Here is a 22,618-nt window from a genome sequence, read left to right on the forward strand (position 1 = left end):
GGACAGCCTATCCAGCTGATGAGGCTTAAAGGACATATGGAGCTGAATGTCATCAGCATAAAAATGATAAGACAGGTTGCTAAAAGATTGAATGATACTAGCTAAAGGAAGCATATAAAAAGAAAATAGTAATGGACCTAAAACTGAGCCCTGTGGGACACCACAGGTCAGGGCAGCAGTGTTAGAGGAGAACCTATCAGTCCTAACAGAGAAGGTCCTGTCTGATAAGTAGGAAGAAAACCAGTCTAGGGCAGAGCCAGATACACCAGCCAAAACCGCATAAACCCCTGGTATATGCGGTGGCCCCTAGAGACAAAGCACATACAAACTCCAAAACACATTTCTAGCATGAACTGAACTTCCAAAACAGAGCTACCTAGATCACTTAAATTACACAATTGAAAGCATGAAAGCATATGTGTATTGTTTGTGTATTTATACACAAGCATTCATATATAGTCAAATAATAATAAAAAAAAGTTCATTTACCTGTTATTACCACACACCAAATCCGGTCGTTGGTACTTGCTGGCTTGTGTAGCCACTAGGTAACAAAAGCTCAACACTGCCCCTAGCATCGTGGAGCACTTCTGTTGTGTTTTGTACGTGTTTTGAGTTTTTATGTGCTTCGGAGTTTGTACGTGTTTTGGAGTTTTTACGTGTTTTTACATGTTTTGGAGTTTGTATGTGCTTCAGGGTTTGTACGTGCTTCAGAGTTCGTACGTGATATGAAGTTTGTACGTGCTTTGTCTGTAGGGGCCACCGTAAACATACTTTTATTTATTCACTCCACATAAAATGTGATAAATAAATCATATAATACAAAAATCAATTATTCACATTTCAACTTTTAACTATTTAAATTTTCAGCTTTTTCCTTTTACAAATTTAAAGTGAAACAACACAAAACACTGCAAACCACAACACAATTAAATATAAATTATAATATGAAAACAAAAAGAACATGGACCTGCATGAATAAACTTTCTGAATCCTTTATCATCTGCAACTGAAAATAGCTGTGGATGATTACTATACCTTTCTAATGTGAGGTTGTTGTCCCTGGCTCTCTTTCTCTCTCTCTCCCTCCCGCTCTGTTCCTGTGCTACTCAGTGTAACTACCGCCCCTCCCCCCTCTTCCCAGCGTAAAGCACAAGGCTGGCATGCTGAGTGAAGTGAAAAAAAGTGCGAGAGAGAGAGGGTGAGAGAAAGAAAAAAAAAAAACCCCACGGCTTGCGATAAGGAGCCGGCTCGCATCGTTCACGTCAAAGAGCCGGCTCTAAGAGCCATTTTGTTCGCGACCGACCCATCACTACCCGACACACACCAACCCAACAGCATAGATAGCACAGACATAAATGCGTGATCGGATTGCAGGTGCCGCTCAAGTGAGTCCGCCTCCCCTGCAGCGGCGCTGCAGACCACCCCCGCCACACACATTAACCAGGTCAAATACATATTTAGACAGAATTTTGCAAATGTCTATTTTTCATTTTTTAGTGAAGTTTAGTTTTTTAGTGCTTTTTTTCCCAATTATTTTTTAAAAGTCAGGTCAAGGCTCCAAAAGCCCGAAGGCGATATAACAGTTTTTGTTTGCTACATGGATCATTTTAATTCATGTTGGTGTCTTTCCTTTCGTTATATTTCTTAAAGAGTTCAAAATGTGTTAATTACATAAATAAAATGTAATTTTCTCTGTAGCACTTCATGGATTTCATAAGCAACACACTTTAGTTGTTCAAACAAAGCATAAAGGTAAAAAACAATATATACAGTGTTATCTTCATTTTAGATGTCAAAAAGTATTTGTGGCTCCCAGTGTTTTCTTTTGCGTGGAAACCAGGTCCAAATGGCTCTTTCAGTGTTAAAGGTTGCTGACCCCTGGTATATATTATTGTTGGGTCTACCTTACAATATAAAGCGCTTTGAGGTGACTGTTGTTGTGATTTAGCACTGTATAAATATAATTGAATTGAACTGAGTATTTCAACGTTTACTGTAGTAATTTTTAACACTCGTATATCCATACTTCTACTACGTTTCTGTACGTTTACCACCTCTGCTATCTAGTTATAGAAGACTGAAGGAAAATTTCACTCCTATTGTTTGTTTAGATTGTGGCTAATTGGAACAAAGAAATCCCAATGAGGATATGGGCCTTGAAAATGTTTTAAACAATATGTAAGGAACAGGACTTGAGTATTAGCCAACAGTTGCTAGTTGCTAAGGACTAGGATTTAACACGCTGGACTTATAAGTCAGAACAATGAATTTAGAGATCTTTATAAGGTTTTGAGTTCAGTGTTGAGTGTTAGGATCCGTACATTTCATTTTTTTAAATGAATGCTAAACTTTGCTTAATGGAGCTTTACAGCTTTATTGGATTTCTGTTGTCACTGTATACATCATGGTAGAACCAGAGACACACATTTCATTTCTACAGTTTCTCTTATGAAAAAGTCTTGATTTGAGCTAAATACTGAATTACTTGCCGTATTGAATTGCATGGTCTCTGCTCCTAGCATGGGCATACAGATTTTCTTTCATTTTTTCACTGTTACAGATTAGCAGTGTTAAGTCACTGATGGGCTCTGTTCAGAAACAAAATGTAGGACACTGGTATATACAAAGCATCAAACTTAAAATATATGAATGGCAATACTGACCAATAAGTGATTATATTATTAGTTGCTATAAGTGGCTATAAGTAAGATTTTAGATCACATAACAAACATAGGATTTTAGAAATCTTAAAAAAATATTTACGTTAATCAGTATATGGTGTTTATGATAAACAAGTTACTGTACACGTAGACTTGTCACGTCCTATGACCCTGTGTTTGTGTTTTTGGACTTTTAATTTCTGTTTTGTTTTTTGTTTTTTTTTGTTTCCACTTCACTCATTACCTTAGTTTGCCTGTGTTCCATTATGTTGTACTGTTTTTCATGTCGTACTGTGTTACTTTGTATTATGGGGGTTTATCCAGCTATATTCAAATGGATTGCTTTGTTTTAAAACTCTGTCTTTGCATCCTGCATTTGAAGTCCTCATTCCTCACTATCACACTCCACATCATGACAGAAGGGGACTACAAGAAAAAAAGTCCAAAATACAACATAATATATACCTTGCAATACAGAATAGCACATGGGAAAACAGGCAGGCCGGGAAACTGTGGCTCAGGAGGTAGAGCCGGTCATCTACTAGTTGCAAGCTTTGTGGTTCAATCTCTGGCTGCTTCAGTCTGCATGCCAAATGTCCTTTGGCAAGACTATGCATAGATGCAGAGGTGAAAATCTAAACAATGCAAAAACTAAGAAATAAACAGAACTTGAAAGTCCAAGAGTCAGACTCAGCCAGCTGGAGGTTTCTTCCTGTTAAAAGAAAGTTTGTCGCTCTTTGGCGACAGTTGGAGGATAAAGTCTGATGGATCTTATGTCTTGCTTCAAGTTTCAAGCATGACTGTTAGTGTAGGTAGGGTTAGGAAAACAAATTATATTTACATTATATTTATATTGTAAAGTAATGTCTACTTTACAATATAAAGCACCTTGAGGTGACTGTTGTTGTTATTTGGCCCTGTATAAATAAAACTGAATTGTATAAATTGAAAACACAAACACTGGTCATAGGTCATTCCCATATTCTGCTTCCACGATGGAAGTTATATGTCAGTGGGATTTAGGAGATCCTCAAAGTATTACTTTCAGCACCAAACCATATCATCAGTGAAGTCAGCAGTGCTCCAGCTGCACTGTACACTATGTAAATATGTGTAGAGTGTGGCTTTCTCCTCCTAAGTTGCCTGACGTAACCAGAATCACTTCAAGGCTGACAGTCTCATTCTATGGCCTCAATGAATTCTTCCCACACCCAAGATTTTGTTTGAGCCCAAGTGCATTTTGGCTGCTGATACTTGTCAGCTGTTTTCAGTCACACAAACTAACCAAGCCCAATAACACTGCTTTTCAGGTAGATTGCTCCCTTCACAACCGCTTTCCACCATCTAGTTTGGGGATTGCCACTATGACAAGGTCAAGGTCAAGTTTTTTTTTATATAGGCACGAACCACATTGCAGCTACAGCTCTGCACAACAGTGGAAGTGCAGAACATAGTGTCCCCAGCCTTCATTGGAATGCTGTCAAAGCTCTGGGGGTTAAAGATCTCACAGGCCAGGGCTTCTGCCAGAAGCTCCCAGTCCACGCTCACTATACGTTTGGTCATGCCAGGCATGTCTACCATCCTCCCCTGCCACCTAATCCAACCTACCACTAGGTGGCAATTGATTGACAGTTCAGTTCCCCACTGCACCCACGTGTCCAGAGCCCATTGTTGCAGATATGATGATACAATTACAAAATCAATCATTGAGCGATCTAGGATGTACCCAAGTACCCAACCAGGTGGGGTACTGGCAGCTGCCCCACCTGGTTGGATGACTCCAAGACTTCTTTGCACTTTGAATATCATTCAGCACAGCTCAGATGAGACCTCCCTGTTGCCTCAGTCCCTGACTACCGCCTGACACCAGCTGCACCAAACCCCTATTATGCCTCGTGCAGATAGCGAGCACACAAGAGAACAGGCCAACGTTCCCACATAGCAAAATTGGTATGGCCCGGATCTGGCCCACACAATGTGCTTACACATGGCCCACATACTGCAAAGAATGATGGCCCTTTGGTGGCCCAGATCAGGTTTGCCAGAGGTGGCCCACACATGGGCCTGTACAAGGCCAGTTGCAGACACACACACCCCAGATGTCAGCCTGATGTGTACCTTAATCAAGCCATGTAATAACAACGTGTGCCGGAACATAATAGTGCAAAAGTAACATGACAAAACTCAGACAGTGAATGGACTGATTCTTATATAGCACTTTTCTACTCTCATGGATTACTCAAAGTGCTCTATACAACATGCCACATTCACCCAATCACACACTTTCTTTAAACGGAGTGATTCCTAACTACATTTATACTCCTGACATGCAGGCTGGAGAAGCCAGGGATTCAACCAATAACCCTTTGATTAGTAGGTGATCTGCTCTACCTCCTGAGCTACAACCACCCAGTAATAAGCATGAGTAAACCTCACTAGGTTTTGGCTAAAGTGTACACTCACAAACCTGTCAAACCTGCATTTGAAACATTGGCTACCATAGCAGTATAGTATTGTAACATGTCATTTGGGTCTTCTAACTAAAACAGGAAAATAGGAACATAAATAGTGCCATCATTGCCAGACCTTGCCCACATCTGGTTGACAGACACCCTGCCATGACACTAGTCAGTCAGAAGTGCCAGATCCGGGCCGGACCTGTTTTCTATGAGCCTGGGCCACATAAACCAAACCACAATTGGGACAGATGTGGCATGCCATCACATAAACAGTGCCATCTACGCCGGGCCTGGCCCATATCTGGATGACATACCACTTACCATGCCAGAAGTCAGCCAGCAGTGCTGGCTTGATACCAGATCCAGGCCAAACCTGTCTGCTATGTGGGTTATCTCTTTGGGTTGCCACGGCCACCAGGCATTCTCCTTTAAGTTCCCTCCCCAGGTCTACTGGCTTCTGTGAGACTGTGCGAAATAGCTTGTTTTTCCCTTAAAAATAATTCTAGGTTCCCTTAAGGTGGTTTTTCTGTAACATGCAATAGGATTGTAGCTCAAGCCCTAAATCATTAACACCTTGTCCAATGACGCTGTCACTTCCATTAGTACAAAAGATAAATTACAGATCAGGGAATGTTCTTTATAATAGACCTGGCAGGTTCATTGATTATTTGAGATATATTTTAATTAGTGTTTACTGGTTCAGTATCTTGCCAAAGGACATTTTGATATGCTGACTGGAAATGCCAGGGTGCAAACAACCTACCTCGGAATTACCAGATGACCTTTTCTTCCTGTTAGCCATAGCTGCTTATGCTATTGGCTTTAATCCTCTTCTGCCTCATCACTTGCACAAATGTATATATTAATAATTCCTTCTCTGTATCCTTTCAGACTCATTCCTCCCTTCACCGCAATAGTCACAGTTTAGATTCTCAACTTCATACTCCTACTTTATCAGCTGTCTTCAGACATTCTTTCCTCCTCTCCTTGACTGTTGCTTCATAGTTTCTACCAGTACCCTCTTTATTAACGGTGCTGCTGGTGGCAACCAGTGCCTTGAATGATCTGGTAATCTAATCCAAGATCTATATATATTTTTTTAAATGGGACTGTTTTTGTATCAGGATGGAAATATAGCATACATACAGGCTTAGAACCACCAAAACTGAACAAGCCTGTACAATTCCAGTTGGTAGAAAATATTTTAAAATGGCACTACCATTAAATGTACCATTAAAAGGGACTCAAGACCAAGCATCAGTATGAGATGACACTGACAATGTGTGTGCAATCAGCTCCTAGTCTGGTTATGTGGAACATTATTATAGAGTAGGTACTAGTTTATTATAATAAAGGTATGCTGGTTTATAATGGATATTTATAATTGGAATTTGAGCAACTCACCATTCTAAATATATTTCATATCATTCTAAGGTATGCCATAATCAGTGTTGGGGCGTAACGGAATACATGTACCGCCGTTACGTATTTAGAATACAAAATATGAGTAACTGTATTCCGTTACAGTTACCATTTAAAAAGGTGGTATTCAGAATACAGTTACTTTGTTGAAATAAATGGAATACACTGGGGTACTTTCCTGTTTCATTTTGTCGCGGGTCAGGACTGTTTGGGTTTTGTTTGACAGCTACGTTCTTTTGTTCCAGGCGGAAGCGTTACGGTTGCCATGGTTACAGGGCGACGCTCTCTCTCTCTCTGCGACTGTGTGTTTCCTGGGTGAGAGAGCGCCTTTTCGTTGTTGTTGTTGTTGTTGTGCTAAGCTAACAGGCAGAATGCTACAAGCATAGCTCTAAAGAATGTAGCATCATGTTCAGTGTAGTCCGTGCTGCAGGGAGAATGGACTGCCATACACGTTATGTGTCTGTGAGCGCGAGGAGGGAGAAAAAGGGGAGTGGAAAGGTACGAGCAGTCATCGAGCAAAAACGGGAGCTGGAAGCATGTAAATATAATAATAACCACTGCAGCCAAGAAGAGTGCCTGACGAGCCCAGTTGTAAGTAAGGTATTAAGACTCGACTGTACACTGTGTTCGTGTTTTCCTCCGAAAACAACAAGTTCCGTTGGAGCAGCCTTTCAACGCCTCTCTCTGTCTGTCGCAAGAAAAGTTGACCCACACAACAAAGTAGAGCTATTTTTTGGCTACCAGCCGACAGGGACCCCGCCGTATTATGCTGGGCTTACACTGTGCGATTTTTTTCAGTCGCGCGATTGAGCTCCTGCTCAAACTGTACGATTGACTCGCAGGGGTTAGAAGTTCATAGGTCACGATGCAGGGTCTCACACTATACGGCCCGATGCTCTGATGCGACCTGAGTGCTCACACTGTGCGTCCATAAAAATGAAGGTTATAACAGAAATTCTGTCGCTCGCTCTCCCTCTCCGTCTTTCACTCACACAGACACACCACCACCATCAACTTTACTAAATTGCTAATGAAAAACATTGGTCAGGCAGCTGTGATTGAGCAGCAGTGTCGATCCAACTATTTTCAAGGTTGTTGTGGTCGTGATAATTTTGTGAGGCCACATCGAAAGGGCTCGGATGGTTCTACAGGTTGTGCCTCCATCGCTTGTGTCCAGATCACACGCTGCACTGCCGTGCTACGCCGTCTTTTTCGCTGACATTTGTGTTTGCGCGTGCGCAGTGTGGCAAACTGCGGTGACACCCTCACGACCAAGCGATTGATGATCGGGAGCTGGTCGTGAGGTGTCAATCGCTTCTCGTTACCCCACGTATACTACACGATGCACGACGCACGGTGAAGGCCAAAATCGGGCCGATCGCCAAAACGATCGCACGACTCAAAAATCGGCTCAAAATGGGCCAAAAATCGCACAGTGTGAGCCCAGCATTAGTCAGAGGTCCCTTTACTACAGTTCGGAGTCGCGGACCTTCAGTAATAGTAATAAATCACACAGCAATAGTACATTCACGTTGTTGTAAAAAGCATGATAATATTGTAGCGGGTCAGGGCTGTTCGGGGTTCTGCTTGTACAGTTATGTTTTGTGTATGTTGCCATGGTGACGGGTGACGCCCTCTCGCTGCGACGGTGTGTCCTTCCGGGGTCAGAGGGCGCCCTATGTGTGTTGTGGTTGCCGCGCTGAGCAGTTAGCTAGTGGCAGTGTGTTCTTCTGCAAATGTAATAAACGGCTGTGCTCCCTGGCTAGCTCACGGGAAGCAAGACCAAACGATACCTCCGTCTCCTCCTTGTCTGAACTCGCCACAATATATTAAGTAATCCAAAGTATTCAGAATACGTTACTGTCATTGAGTAACGTAACGGAATACGTTACAGAATACATTTTGGGGCATGTATTCTGTATTCTGTAATGGAATACATTTTAAAAGTAACCTTCCCAACACTGGCCATAATACCCATAAAGTATTACTGGTAATCTGCAAAGGCATTAACCTAGCCCTTGACATATGTCTTACCAAATTACAAAACCTCTCACTTTCACTTTTCCAGCTACTCCGAGTTTAATTATGCAATCATTTTTCATTGCTGTAACTTTTACAAAAAATCTAAAAAATGACCTAATCATTGCCATTTACTAGAATCACCCTGAAAGCTATCTCAAGTGTGAATGTTATGTTCAGATTCACACTTTTTACATAGGTGTAGATAGAGAAATCGAAAAAATTTGATGAATGATTGCAGTTGTATAAATGGGCAGGATTTGGCAGCAGTTTATTAAAAATAAAAGCTATTTAAAAAGTGCTAAATTCTACACTGGAGGTTTGAGTGACAGTCTATTTCATCCTCCGTAACACACTGCTAACACCTAATATACTGAGATATCAGGGGCACTCTACTTACTTTAATTACAGAGCAAGAACAACTGGGTTTTTTTTTTAGGGTGGAATAATTGTACGGCATATATCTTCAATTACTTAAAAAAACAAGAATTGGATGCACAAGTAAAAAAAATTATTTTTTATAATCCACATGGTCAAAGGTTTACATGCGGACTCAAAACTATACAAACACTATCTTAACCCTCTGAAGTCAATAGATGTGATTTAAGAGGACCTGGCAGGAAGACAAAGCACTGCTCACTCAACTTGTATCAAAAGTGGGGCTCAAGAGACTGGTACTTTTAAATCCTAACAGTGCAGTGATGTAGATTTTAAGCCCCACACTACAAAAACATATTGAAGCCAACAAATAACCTTGCACACATTCAGTGTTATCTTTTCAAGTAATCTTTATAGATATTTGAGATTCAGGTACTGTATCTAAAACTGTTTTAGTTTGATATATACATATATAAAAGTCCCAAATTACTATGGCATTCATCTCAGTGATGAATGTAAACTTTTGACAACTGTATGAGAACCAAAAATCCATCTCTGTGTATCTCTGTTTTATAACGACAAATATAAATTTGACATACCACACAACATTCTGATTTCCATGAGTGTAGCCACCAAAACACCATATTATATAAATATTACTTCAAGATAACTGTTATGAGAAAATCGATTTCCTTTTATCTCTATTGTGTTTACAGTAATTATTATTATTTACATCCTATTAACATGCATATCAGCAGGAGGACAGACACTGGCAAGAGTTGAACTGCTAACAGCCACTGTGTTCATGTAGAAATGCGGTGAACCTGGCGGTGTTAAAGTTGAACGAGCAGGGGCTGCTGGACAAACTGAAAAACAAGTGGTGGTATGACAAGGGAGAATGCGGCAGCGGAGGAGGGGAGAGCAAGGTTAATACACACACACACACATACACTACAGCACACAACACACAGGTGACACTGGGTTATTAAATGTAAAAAGTGTAAAGAAGAAACAGAGTTACAATGCCACATGTGACATCAAACACTAGTAGCTAGCTGTAACCCCCTACAGAAATTGAAGAACAAAGAAAAACAAATACGCTAGAACTACTAGATTTAGCAGATGCAATAAGGAACCAGAACATGTAGCATTGTAGTCTGTAATGCTTCTTTTGCTGATATGTTGCCCCTGTTTGGTTGAGGTCAGGTTCAGAGCACACTTGCAGGCAGATGAGGACTTACAGATCAGGGTCAGGTGACCTCACACCAGATGGTAGCAACAGTGCAGGAGAAGAGCTGTCGATAAAGAGTTTGTGCAACTGCCCAAACTCTATTTATCAATGGCTCTGCCCTGGAGGAGTACTGCTACTGAAAAAGCAGAAAGCCTTTTCGCTGAGCACATCTCATTCTCTGTCTCCAGGGCCAAGCAGAGAGGCCCTGACAACACAAGATTTTCTTTAAGCAGCTTTGCCAAATTAAACAAGATTATTCCACAGAGTCTTTACAGACTTCCTGTTCATGGTCATGTCTAAATACTTTTAGTATTTAATATTTGACAATCAACAGACAGTGAACTTGCTAAAAGGTGTCTCATACAAAATAAAGAAAGCCATTAGATGATCTTTACATTGAAAGTAATCTTTTCAAATACTGCAATGAAAGTTTTAATGATGAATAATTAGTAGCACATGAGGGACCTGTCTTGGTGGCTAGACCAGAGTTTGAGAACCGCTGCCTCATTAATAACATAAGATAACATTGATAATGATGTTATTTATGTTATTCCCATTGAAGAGTGCCAGTAAACCTTGCCGTATTGAAACTGAATGAGCAAGGGACCCTAGACAAGATGAAAAACAAGTGGTGGTACGATAAAGGAGAATGTGGCTTCAAGGACTCCACAAATAAGGTTAGTTTTATGTCTGTGGGTCAGTCAAACACACTGTCTGTTCACACATTCAATATACACGGTAAGACTCCACAGTAGTTAGTATGGATTACTTGCAGCTTTAGGTAATGTCAAGAACAGAGACAGTTCAACAATATTCACATGTATAATGCTAACCAAAAAGTGTATTAACAGACCTTTTCTGCCCATTGAGGAAGGAACTATCTTTGAAACAAAATTTATAGGTATCAAGGAAAAGATCTGTCACTGAGGCGCTACCAGTTTGTTGTTAATCTCCTACTCCACCCTTCCCTCACTTGCAAGACATCAAAATACTCCTCCACGCAGCAACTCATTCCTAACCCATAGTGGGCAGTCCATCTATTTCCAGATGAAAATCATGACATCAGACTTGGAGGTACATCCCGATGGACACTGTCAAATGCCTTTTCAAGTCCACAAAACACATTGTTGTGTCCTTGGGCAAGACACTTCACCCGTTGCCTACTGGTGGTGGTCAGAGGGCCCGGTGGCAGCCTCGCCTCTGTCAGTGCACCCCAGGGTTGCTGTGGCTACAATGTAGCTTGCCATCACCAGTGTGTGAATGTGTGTGTGAATGGGTGGATGACTGAATGTGTGAAGCACTTTGGGGTCCTTAGGGACTAGTAAAGCGCTATACAAATACAGGCCATTTTATTTTCCCTTTTTATTGCCGTGACACACACAGTTTCTTTGTCGTTTTTCCCGGCTCAGCACCTATGCGTGCAGCTTTCCAGCTGGAAAAGAGAGCTCATTGACTAAAACACCACACACCTGTGCCACCCCTCTCCTGCAGCTGAGCCATGGACCACACCTCCGCCACACACCACCACCGCCCAACTGAGGCTGGGGAGCCATCCGGCTGAACCATCAGGCACTCCTTTTCCTTCCAGCTGATGTAGGGTACGGGCCAGTCGACCCTCCTTGCCTGCTGGGACAAAACGGCCCCCAGCGCTCTGTTTGAGGCATCAGTCTGCAGAAGAAAAGGGATAGAAAAGTTTGGAGTGTGGAGCAGTGGCTCCCCACAGAGATATTTTTTCACCTGCACAAACGCCTAGCACAGCCGTGTCCACTGGACCAGATCTTGAGCACCCTTTCGGGTGAGATTAGTCAAGAGGCTGGTCAGGTCAAAAAACCCGGGCACAAACCAGTGATAGTAACCTGTCAGCCCCAGGAACCGTCTCACTTCTTTTTTTGTCTTGGGGCGCAGGCAGGGTGCAGTAGCTGCTGTCTTTTCCGCCTGTGGACGCACCTGCCTGGCTCCCATGTGGTACCCCAGATACTGTACCTCCCTCTGTCCAACTGCACACTTCTTCGGGTTGGCTGTGAGTCCCACCTGCCTCAGGGACTCCAGGACCACTGCCACCCACTGCACATGCTCCGCCCAGGTGTCACTGTAGATGATAACATCATCCAGGTAGGCGGCAGCATTGCAGCGTGCAGCCACAGCACCCAGTCCATGAGGTGCTGATATGTGGCCGGGGCCCAAACAAGCCAAAAAGAAGTGTACCGAACTGGCAAAAACCAGTTTGCCTCTTATCTGCAGATAAGAGAAACTGTGAGTAGCCCTTGGTTAAATTCAGTGTCATGAAAAAACGGGCCGTGCCCAACTGGTCCAGGGGCTCGTCAACCCAGGGGATGGGTTAAGGATCAAAGCATGACACTTTATTCATCTTTTGATAGTCAACACAGAACCATATAGACCCATCTTTCTTCACTACAAGAACTATGAGGCTACACCAGGTGCTGTTTGGCTTTTCTATTACTCCCATTTTTAGCATTTCAGCCAATTCCATCTGAACAATTTGTCTTTTATGTTCAGGAAGCCTGTAGGGTCATGAATGCACTGTCACGCCAGGTTGTGTTTCAAAATGATGCTTGATGAGAGACGTACAGCTGGTCAGGGGGGAGAACATGTCTGCAAAGCACTGGTGCAATGTGGCAACATCAGCTCTCTGGGCCTGTATGAGATGGTCGTTGCAATGGAGGGAGGTGGGAATGGTGCAATTTGGTACTTCCTGCCCCAACTTATCTCTCTCCTTGACCCGGCTCACCAGAGACGCAGTTTCAGTCTCTCTCCATGCTTTAAGGAGGTTGAGATGACAAATCTGTGTGGCCCCCTCTCTGTCCAACCGCGAGACCTCATAGTCAACGTTCCCCATTCGCTGTGTGACCACAAAGAGCCCTTACCACTTGGTGAGTAGTTTAGAGCTAGAAGAAGGTAGTAATACAAGCACTTTGTCTCCCTGGTGAAAATTGCCTGGCCACTCTGTTATACAGATGCTGCTGACGTTGCTGGACCTTCCTCCCAGCTTTCATTAATTAGATTGAGCACCCCACACGGCTTCCTGGCAAACAGTAGTTCAAAGGGAGAAAATCCCATGGTGGCCTGGGGCACCTCCCGCACTGCAAATAGCAGAGGGTCTAACCAGTGATCCCAATTGTGTTCATCCTCATGTATGAACTTCAGAATCATGGACTTTAAAGTCTTATTCAGCCACTCCACCAGCCCATCAGTCTGAGGGTGGTAGACGCTTTTCTGAATAGATTTAATGCCCCATGATTTGTACAGTTTCTTCAGTGTGCAAGACATGAACCACATGCCTTGGTCAGTCAGTATTTCTTTCGGAATACGGACTCGGGAGATGACCTGAAACAGTGCCTGCACCACACTCTTTGCAGTGATGGTTTGCAACGACACTGTTTCTGGGTGTTTCTGGCATTGCATAATCAACTAGAACCAATACAAAGTGATAGCCACTTGCACTCCGGTGAAATGGCCCGATGAGGTCCATGCCAATACTTTCAAATGGGACCTCCAACAATGGTAGGGGTTCGCAAAGTCACTTTTGGTATGGCTGGCTGGTTAATGAGTTGGTATTCCGGACAAGATGCGCACCAGCGGTGCACATCCTCTCGGATACCTGGCCCATAAAATTGGGTCATAATTTGCTCCAGAGTCTTGTCAAATCCCATATGCCCTGTCTTAGGGTTATAGTGAGCTGCCTGGAAAATCATTTCTCGGCGGCTTTGTGGTACCAACAACTGGGTGTGTGTCTCCTCCGTGCGAGTGTCACGACTCACTCGATATAGCCTGTCTTCTAACAATAAACAATGTCCCGCCCTCCATGGCTAGGGTGCAGCGCCAGCCCCTTCCGGGCCCTGGGAAGGCAGAATGGAGAGAAAGAGGTTACTGGGGTGCAGTGTAGGGGGCCCTCCACTGGAGCAGTTGCTGGAACCCATCGCCTCAGCACTGTCACAGGGGCCTGTGTCCCTGTTGGCTGTCTGGCCCCTCCGCTCTGGCTGCCAGCAAAATGGACAGCCACCCCCACACTCGCGGACTGGTGGCAATGCACCCACCGCTATGTGTCTGCAGACAGCCCTTTTCCATGGACTGCTCCTGCACAACTTTCCCTAGCATGTGGGCCTCCCCTTCTGGACTTCCCGGGCTGTAGCCACCTCGCCGACGCATCATGCAGGTTCCAGGCCCAGGCAAACGGTTGCTCCTCCTCCGTCATCCGGCAGGCCTGGAATCTGCAGTGGCTGCACAGGTGGCATGGCTTGCGGGTCCGACATGGCAACAGGGTTTTTGGCACCAGTGTGAAAATGGACCAAAAGTGGACACACTGTTTATTATTTTTATTTTCCCTTTTTATTGCTGTGACACACACTGCTGACAATTTCTTTGTTGTTATTCTGGCTCGGCACCCATGGGCGCAGCTTTACAGCTGCACTCTGACACACCTCTCCACTCTCTGCTCCGGCTTCACTAAATCACACAGGAAGAGAGAAAGAGCTCAATAACTAAAATAAAACACACCTGTGCCACCAACCTCCCTGTCACTGCCCCTTGAGCTCACTGCTCCACCCCTCCCCTGCAGCTGAGCCATGGACCACACTTCTGCATGTATTCTGTTTAATTGGGCAAATTCCCATGTCTGCTGCAATTTCCACAAGAGGAGAACTGCTCTGATGTTCCACAACCAGAAAGCTGAGAAGTTGATACCCCTTGAAGTTTTACCACAACTACCAGTCCCTTTTCTTAAAAAGAGGAACCATCACTCTAGTTTGCCAATCCAGAGGTACCACCCCAGACCTTCACAGTGTTAAAGAGGCATATCAACCAACTCTGGGCCAAAATGGCAAGAGCCTTGAGGAACACAGAGTGAACAGATTGGTTGTGGTCTCTCTGGGTGCAGGGCCCAAGTGATGTGCAAGTTGTTCCCCTCATCCACCAATTACCTTATGACAATAGTTCCCGACAGCTGCTTTAGCCTTAGATGAATAATACTGTCCATTCAAACACTGTACCCAGCCTGCCTTGGAATGCTGCTGTGGGAGTTGAAGATCTCACAGATCTGGGTTGTAGCCAGCTCACTCAGTGTATTTTATTGTGCAGCTGATGTGTCTGGCTTCTTCCCCCGCTACGTGATCCAACTGACTACCAGATACTAAACAGTTACAGGTTCAGCTCCTCTCTTCATCCAAGTGTTCAATACATATAGCTGGTTTTAGAACCTAAGATGTACAAGTTACGTGATTAGGTGAGTCCAACTCAACCTCATGTCTCTCTCAACTTCATGGACAAGCTCAAGGTCCTTCCCCTTTAAAGAGGTCAGATTCCATGTCCCTGTAGCCAAATTTGAAAGCTAAATTTCAGAACATCAGGGCCTCTACTTTCCCAACACCCCAGCCATTACCATACATACCATACATTGCAGGCTCTTTGTTCTCAGGCTCTTGCCCTCGCTCCACTGTGGAGCTCAAGAAAGGTAACTTGGGCCCTTGGTTTTTCAATCATCATAAGACTGTTCTGAATTGCTCTTAGTCTAGCCTCTCACCCAGGATCCTACGAGGTGCCATCGGCCCTAGAAACATAGCTTCCAGGATCACTAGGGCATACAAACCTCTCCAACATGGTAACGTAAAAAAATCAAAGGAGGGGGTGACAGATAAAATTTATTTCTGTTATCATTATTTAGTATTGTGAAGCTTGTCCCAGTTCCTGACCTTTTTGACACCAAGGTTGCAATAATCACTTTGAAATATTCTAATAATCTGAGATCCTGACTTTTTGATTTTCATTAACTTGAGGCCATAATCATTGAAAATAAAACAAAAAAGGCTTGAAATGTTTCTTATATGCAGAGATACAGAATGATTAAGGTTGAAGACAGTGTTCTACATGTAAAGTTTTAATCTAGGTCATTTATAATATATTTAGCTTGACTGATTTAGGTTCAGTTTGAGTCTACTTTTGAGTAGACCTTCCCAGTAAATAAAGTTAGCTATTAATATAAGAGCATGCCGCTAGAACTTTCTCTGGGGTTTCTGATGATTTTTCTTCCTTGTGTGTGTGTGTGTGTGTGTGTGTGTGTGTGTGTGTGTGTGTGTGTGTGTGTGTGTGTGTGTGTGTGCATACTAGGAGAAGACCAGCGCACTCTCTCTTAGTAATGTAGCAGGAGTCTTCTACATCCTGGTTGGAGGTCTGGGATTAGCCATGATGGTGGCACTGGTCGAGTTTTGCTACAAGAGTCGTGCAGAAGCCAAAAAAATGAAGGTATATGATCTTTAGAAGTACAAGCTGAATTTGAATTTCAATCTTAAACAATAATATAAGATTATATATTAACAATGTTGAAATAAAGTTTATTGAGGATTCTCACTAAAAACATGATGTGAAACATGATGGAATTAATCCTCCACAAACAGAAAGGTCTTACGGTTAATGAATCGTGAAAGTGATAACAGTATACCAGTGGATTCCACTATCTGATACTAATTAGTACTAAAAATTAATGAATTTTAAATTAATAGTAAAAAAGGCTTCCCAGTGTTTTAAGTGTTCAAATTTCAAATCTTTTTATTTGTTTTAAAGATTGAAAAATAGCATGACTCACAGAACAATACAATCACAATAACAGGTGCTAAGAGCTATCAGGTTAAAGAAAAATTGGTGGAGAGTCCCTATGAGAGTGTCCCCAAAAGGGTCATGGACCCCCTATTGATCCTCTACTGAGTCACAGGAGCCAAGGTGTGAAACCTAGCCCAGTCCTATCATGGCCAGCCTGGGCCATTTGAGGTCAAATGGCCCAGGCTCTTAAAACATGTGGTAATCCCAATTGGTCTTTCATCAAGTCAGCAAAGATGCACAAAAAGAAGACCAGACTCCAACTAGGGACGACCAGAAATGGGACTCTCTAACAATTGTGCTTAGAACTGAAGAAGCTTCTCAGATCAGAGGTGAAACGTTTTCAAGGAAACTTTAAAAAGTCCAGACGTTTTTTTTCCAAGCTCCGTAGACTACGATGACCTGGATGTCTGAGAACCTTCACAGACACATTATGCACTGTCACTTCTACTACTACTGATATCCATTTAGATTCTTTTCTCTAACTTAAGTACTTCATACAAACCTGTGTCTATTAGACCCCATTTCTATAAGACAGCTCTAAGAATGGAATGGAAGTAATTAATGCTTCAGTCTTATTACAATCTGTCTGACTCTATTAATGGGCTACATACCACAGGCTTTTAAGGGGGGGCAGTAGTTAAACTGTTACTTGAAAAACCATCACTTAACCAAACTGTCTTAGCTATAACAATACACCAAATTTCTTTTTATCTCTAAATTTCTTGAAGGAGTAGTTGTAAAACAGCTTACTGATTTGCAGAGCAGTGGTTTAAAGAGTTTCAGTCAGGTTTCAGAGCTTATCACAGCAAAGCAAAGCATTAATGAAATGATCTTGTGGGCTCTGACTGTTGACTCATCTCAGTCAGTGCGATGTTTGATCCTGTTAACCATATTTTATTACAGATTACAGCATGCTGTAGGTATTAAGCGTATGAGGTGGCTTCCATCTTATCTATCTAATAGACTTTATTCCTGGCCTGGCCCCAACCGATCACGGCAAATGGCTCCCCCTCCCCGAGCCTGGTTCTGCAGGTTTCTGGAAGTTTCTTCCTGTTAAAAGGGAGTTATTCTTTCCCACTGTCCCCAAAGTGTTTGCCCGTAGGGGGACACATAATTGTAGGGATTTTCTCTGTTTTCCTTGCATTAATTTTTTTATATTAGAAGACAAAGTACCTTGCGGCAACTGTTGTTGTGATTTGGCTCTATATAAATAAAATTGTATTGACTTGAAATGAAACTTGTTGAGAATAAGGGGAGGGAGACAGGGCAAAAAAACACAATGTGACTCTTGAACTTGGGCTTTAGACTTGAATAGGGAAAATTTCAACTGCTGTGCACATTTCAGCAGAGGTGACTTTTTACCAGGTCTACTGAATGGACGCAGCTACAGTGTAAATATTTAAAATCAACAAACCCACCCACCCCACTGATATTGCCGTGAAAATACTCAAAGCCTGACAAAGCAGACATCGGCATTACAAGAGAGCTTGCCAAACTTGGTGAGTCAACTCCAGCTCATATCAGGAAGTGTATAGGACGTAAGGAAATGCAAAAGCATTGTGACCCAGACATAAGAGCATGACTGCAGCAGTATCTGGTTTAGCAAAAATACTTGGCGTACTTGGAAATATAACTGGAACACTGAGTTTAAGCTTCACTCATCATGGATGACAAGGATTGGATGGACTGATAAGGAAGTGTCCTGGAGACCAGAGAGAAACCAGACATATAGGTCATGTATACCATACACTTTACATGATGCAAATGTAAGCATATTATACCTACATTTGTACATAATCACAGTTCTACAAGTAAAGTCAAGTTTGTCAGGATGTCATTTGGATGTTAGTTTATTTTAATGAATTGATTTCGGAATATGGCATTGGGAACACTTTTGAGTGTCAAATGGTAAAACAGCCAGCACAATGACCCTTTAAACAATTGCCACACATGTGTACGTTATAGTCATTATAATGGAAACAGGCTTCGGTAACTGACGTGCTTCGGGTACAGATGTGGCCATGGTTGTAGCGCTGCTCTGGTGATGTGGTCAGGCTTTGAACCTGTGTCATAATCCATGAGTGTAAGGGGTAATTTCCATGAACACCTTGAACTAAGATGATCATCATAATGAAATCCTGATCATTGGAAAATAAAAAAGATACTCCTAAAAGCCAATCTTCTCTATACTCTCCGTCCTACAGTTTTTGAAAAAGTCTGCTCCCCTGGAAATCAGAGGCATCATAAACAGACCCTGGATACACCCCTGGATATCACACTTATTATAATGTTTATAGATTAGCAAAATACTTGCACAATAATTGAGAATGTGTACTTCCTATTATGGAACACATGGTCAGTTTCAGGGATTAACAATACATGTATTTGGTTAGTTTGAAACTCCTGTTTTACTTGCTGAAGGGCATCCTCGCTAGTTGGGAATGCGCTGGACCTCTACACTCTTTTCATTAGTAACGTCACCACCTGGAACAAAGCTAATAAAATCCCTGCCACAGAAGCTATAGTACATTGAAATGAACTCAACGCCAAAAGCTGAAGAGCTGAAAGAAGATTGGTTCCTGTGCTTGGTAATCTATATGTTTTAATCACATTTTTGTCTGACATTCCTAATAAACTGACACAATCAGAATCAGAATCAGAATCGTGTTTATTGGCCAAGTATATGTGCAGACACATACAGGGAATTTGGTTCCGGTAGATGGTGGCTCTCAAGCACAGCAATGTAAATCTCACACACACACACACACACACGTGTCTATATATACACATTACACATACATACACAAAGCTGTGTAAACCAACTATAAATAACGAATCTAAACTTATATACATAAAATACAGAAATGAATGAGGTGGAATGAATACTACAAAATGTACATAAGGTGCAGCTGCAGTCTGGCAGTGGGAGCAGTGTGACAGGTCAACTGTTAAGAAGGGAGATGGCGAGGGGAAAGAAACTGTTCCTGTGTCGGGTGGTCCTGGTCTGCAGGCTTCTGTACCGTCTGCCAGAGGGCAGCAGATCAAAAAGTCTGTGTCCAGGGTGTGAGGGGTCTGTGATGATTTTCCCTGCCCGTTTCCTGGTTCTTGAGAGGTACAGATCCTGGATGGAGGGCAGGGGGGTGCCGATGATCCTTTCTGCTGCCCGTACAGTCTGCTGCAGTCTGCTCCTGTCCTGTTTAGTGGCTGCTCCATACCAGACTGTGATGGAGGAGCACAGGACAGACTCAATGACCGCAGTGTAGAACTGGATCAGCAGCTCCTGTGGAAGACTGTACTTCCCCAGTTGTCTCAGGAAGTACATCCTCTGCTGGGTCTTTTTGAGGATGGAGTTGATGTTGGTCTCCCACTTCAGGTCCTGGGAGATGGTTGTACCCAGGAACTTGAAGGTCTTCACAGTTGACACAGGGCTGCCTGATATGGTGAGGGGGAGCAGAGTTGAGGGATGTCTCCTGAAGTCCACTGTCATCTCTACAGTTTTAAGAGTGTTCAGCTCCAGATTGTGCTGACTACACCAGTGTACCAGCCGCTCAACTTCCTGCCGGTATGCAGACTCATCACCATCTTGAATGAGGCCAATGACAGTGGTGTCATCTGCAAACTTTAGGAGTTTGACAGCCGAGTTCTTGGAAGTGCAGTCGTTAGTGTAGAGGGAGAACAGTAGTGGTGAGAGGACACATCCTTGAGGGGCACCAATACTGAGGGACCGGGTTTCAGAGGTGATCTCCCCCAGCCTCACTTGTTGCTTTCTGTCTGTCAGGAAGCTGGTGATCCACTGACAGGTAGCTGGTGACACGCTGAGCTGGGAGAGTTTGGAGGAAAGAAGTTCAGGCACAATGGTGTTAAAAGCCGAACTAAAGTCCACAAACAGGACCCTGGCATAAGTTCCCGGGCGGTCAAGGTGTTGCAGGATGTAATGCAGCCCCATGTTCACTGCATCATCCACCGACCTGTTTGCCCGGTAGGCAAACTGCAGAGGGTCCAGCTGGTGGCCTGTAATGTCTTTCAGATGGGCTAACACCAGTCGTTCGAAGGATTTCATGACCACAGACGTCAAGGCGACAGGTCTGTAGTCATTCAGTCCTGTGATGGTGGGTTTCTTGGGAACAGGGATGATGGTGGAGCGTTTGAAACAGGAGGGAACTTCACACAGCTCCAGGGATCTGTTGAAGATGCGAGTAAAGATGGGAGCCAGCTGTTCAGCACAGGTTTTGAGGCAGGAGGGTGAGACGCCGTCTGGTCCGGGGGCTTTCCTGGGCTTCTGTTTCTGGAATAGTCGGCTCACATCCTCAGTGTGTATTCTGAGTTTCAGGGAGGAGGAAAGGGGGGTGAGAGGTGTGGTGGAGGTCGTTGAGTCTGGATTGGAGAGGGTGGTGGTGGTCGTTGAGTCTGGATTGGGGAGGATGGGGGTGGTCGTTGAGTCTTGATTGGGGAGGGTGGTGGTGTTCGTTAGGTCTGGATTGGGGAGGGTGGGGGTGGTCGTTGAGACTGGATTGGGGAGGGGGAGGGTGAAGGGCGGAGAGGTGGAAGGTGTGTTGGGGGTCAATGTCTGAAGCAATGTCCCTGGGGAGGGGAGGGTGGGGCGTGGGAGTCTGTCCGTCTCAAACCTGCAATAGAAAGTGTTTAACTCGTTGGCCAGGTCTTTGTTTGCTTCAATAGTGGGTGGGGGGCGTCTGTAGCTGGTGATTTCCTGCAGGCCCCTCCACACTGACGCAGGGTCGTTGGCCGAGAGCCGTTAAAGTGGAGTATTAGAGACCAAGCAGTCAAGAACATACAGGAACAGGTGTATTCTTCAAAATATGAGTTTTATTATAGCCCCATTTCAAAAATATACAGTCACAGAATAAGCTATTTTAAGAACTAATTGAGCCTATAAGAGAGGTCAACTAAACAGAATTCTGCTCAAAAAAATAATACTTAACTAAATATCATAACTCAACAAACTGACCTGCCCAAATGAGAGACAGCAGAGGGGACAATAACTAAACATAATACAGAAAAACTAACAGCAGCCAGGTAACTCAAAAAGAACAGAAAATTAATTATTAACCACTCAGCAATAATTGCTGCAATAGCAAAAGACAAATATTATAAGCAATAATAATAAGTTTCCCATAAGTCCCATAAGATAATACAATAACATGCTTTTTTTCAGTGTTAAATATTGCCGCAATTAGCAGTACTTTGCATGTTGCAAACATTAGTTAGTAGTTGGCACCATGTTTCACACCGTGAGAAAGGAACTCACAGAAATGCATATGCAAGAGGGTGAGTCACAAAAATATCAGGTCCCACTTCTTACACAAAATTTTGTCTTAGTAAATACTTTTTTTTTTTAAACTTTAAATACTTACTTTTAATTTTTACACCAAAACACACTTTGCACTGGTGCAAAGGTTAGTAACTCTGGCCCTTGGGCTGTGGACAGGGCTGGACTGGGACAAAAATTTGGCCCTGGCAGGAAGCCCACCATGATCACTCAAAAATAAATTAAATAAATATGTCATGTATACACATATTATGTTGATTATAGATATTAATTGTTATTGGTACAGTTGTACTTTTGTTAGGACATCTTAGTTGCACTGCAGTGCAACATGTTACAATTAAAAGCCACACTTTAGCTATTAGGAGTGGTTTATGGTCAAAGTAGCCATTCATTTTACCTATATCCTTGAATCTTTCCTTTCCTAATTATGTTAATTTCACCTTACTCCATCTCTTCCTCACTTAGTTGTTGAGACTGCTGTCCCACCTCCTACTCTTCTCCACAGCTGGTGCTACCAACAGCAGCCTCCTGTGAACCAGGGCTTGTTACT

At 43.1% G+C, this 22,618-nt stretch overlaps 1 protein-coding gene across 5 annotated transcripts in view; it reads left to right on the plus strand.

Annotated features, from left to right (window-relative positions):
- Positions 1-22,618, plus strand: part of LOC146706903 (glutamate receptor 2-like) — a 111,240-nt gene that overhangs the window by 67,672 nt on the left and 20,950 nt on the right. For 2 of the 5 annotated variants that reach the window (XM_085458195.1, XM_085458193.1), the window contains exons 17-18: positions 10,735-10,849; positions 16,293-16,427. In XM_085458195.1, the coding sequence (XP_085314321.1) occupies positions 10,735-10,849; positions 16,293-16,427 (250 nt within the window). Of the gene's footprint in view, positions 1-9,752; positions 9,868-10,734; positions 10,850-16,292; positions 16,428-22,618 lie in introns of those variants that run through there. The other 3 variants (XM_085458194.1, XM_085458192.1, XM_085458196.1) reach the window with 2 other exon arrangements.

This window comes from Copadichromis virginalis, linkage group LG6 (assembly GCF_057382275.1).
Source record: "Copadichromis virginalis isolate Kocher_CV1m ecotype Utaka linkage group LG6, C_Virginalis_male_GT1.1, whole genome shotgun sequence".
Taxonomy (NCBI): domain Eukaryota; kingdom Metazoa; phylum Chordata; class Actinopteri; order Cichliformes; family Cichlidae; genus Copadichromis; species Copadichromis virginalis.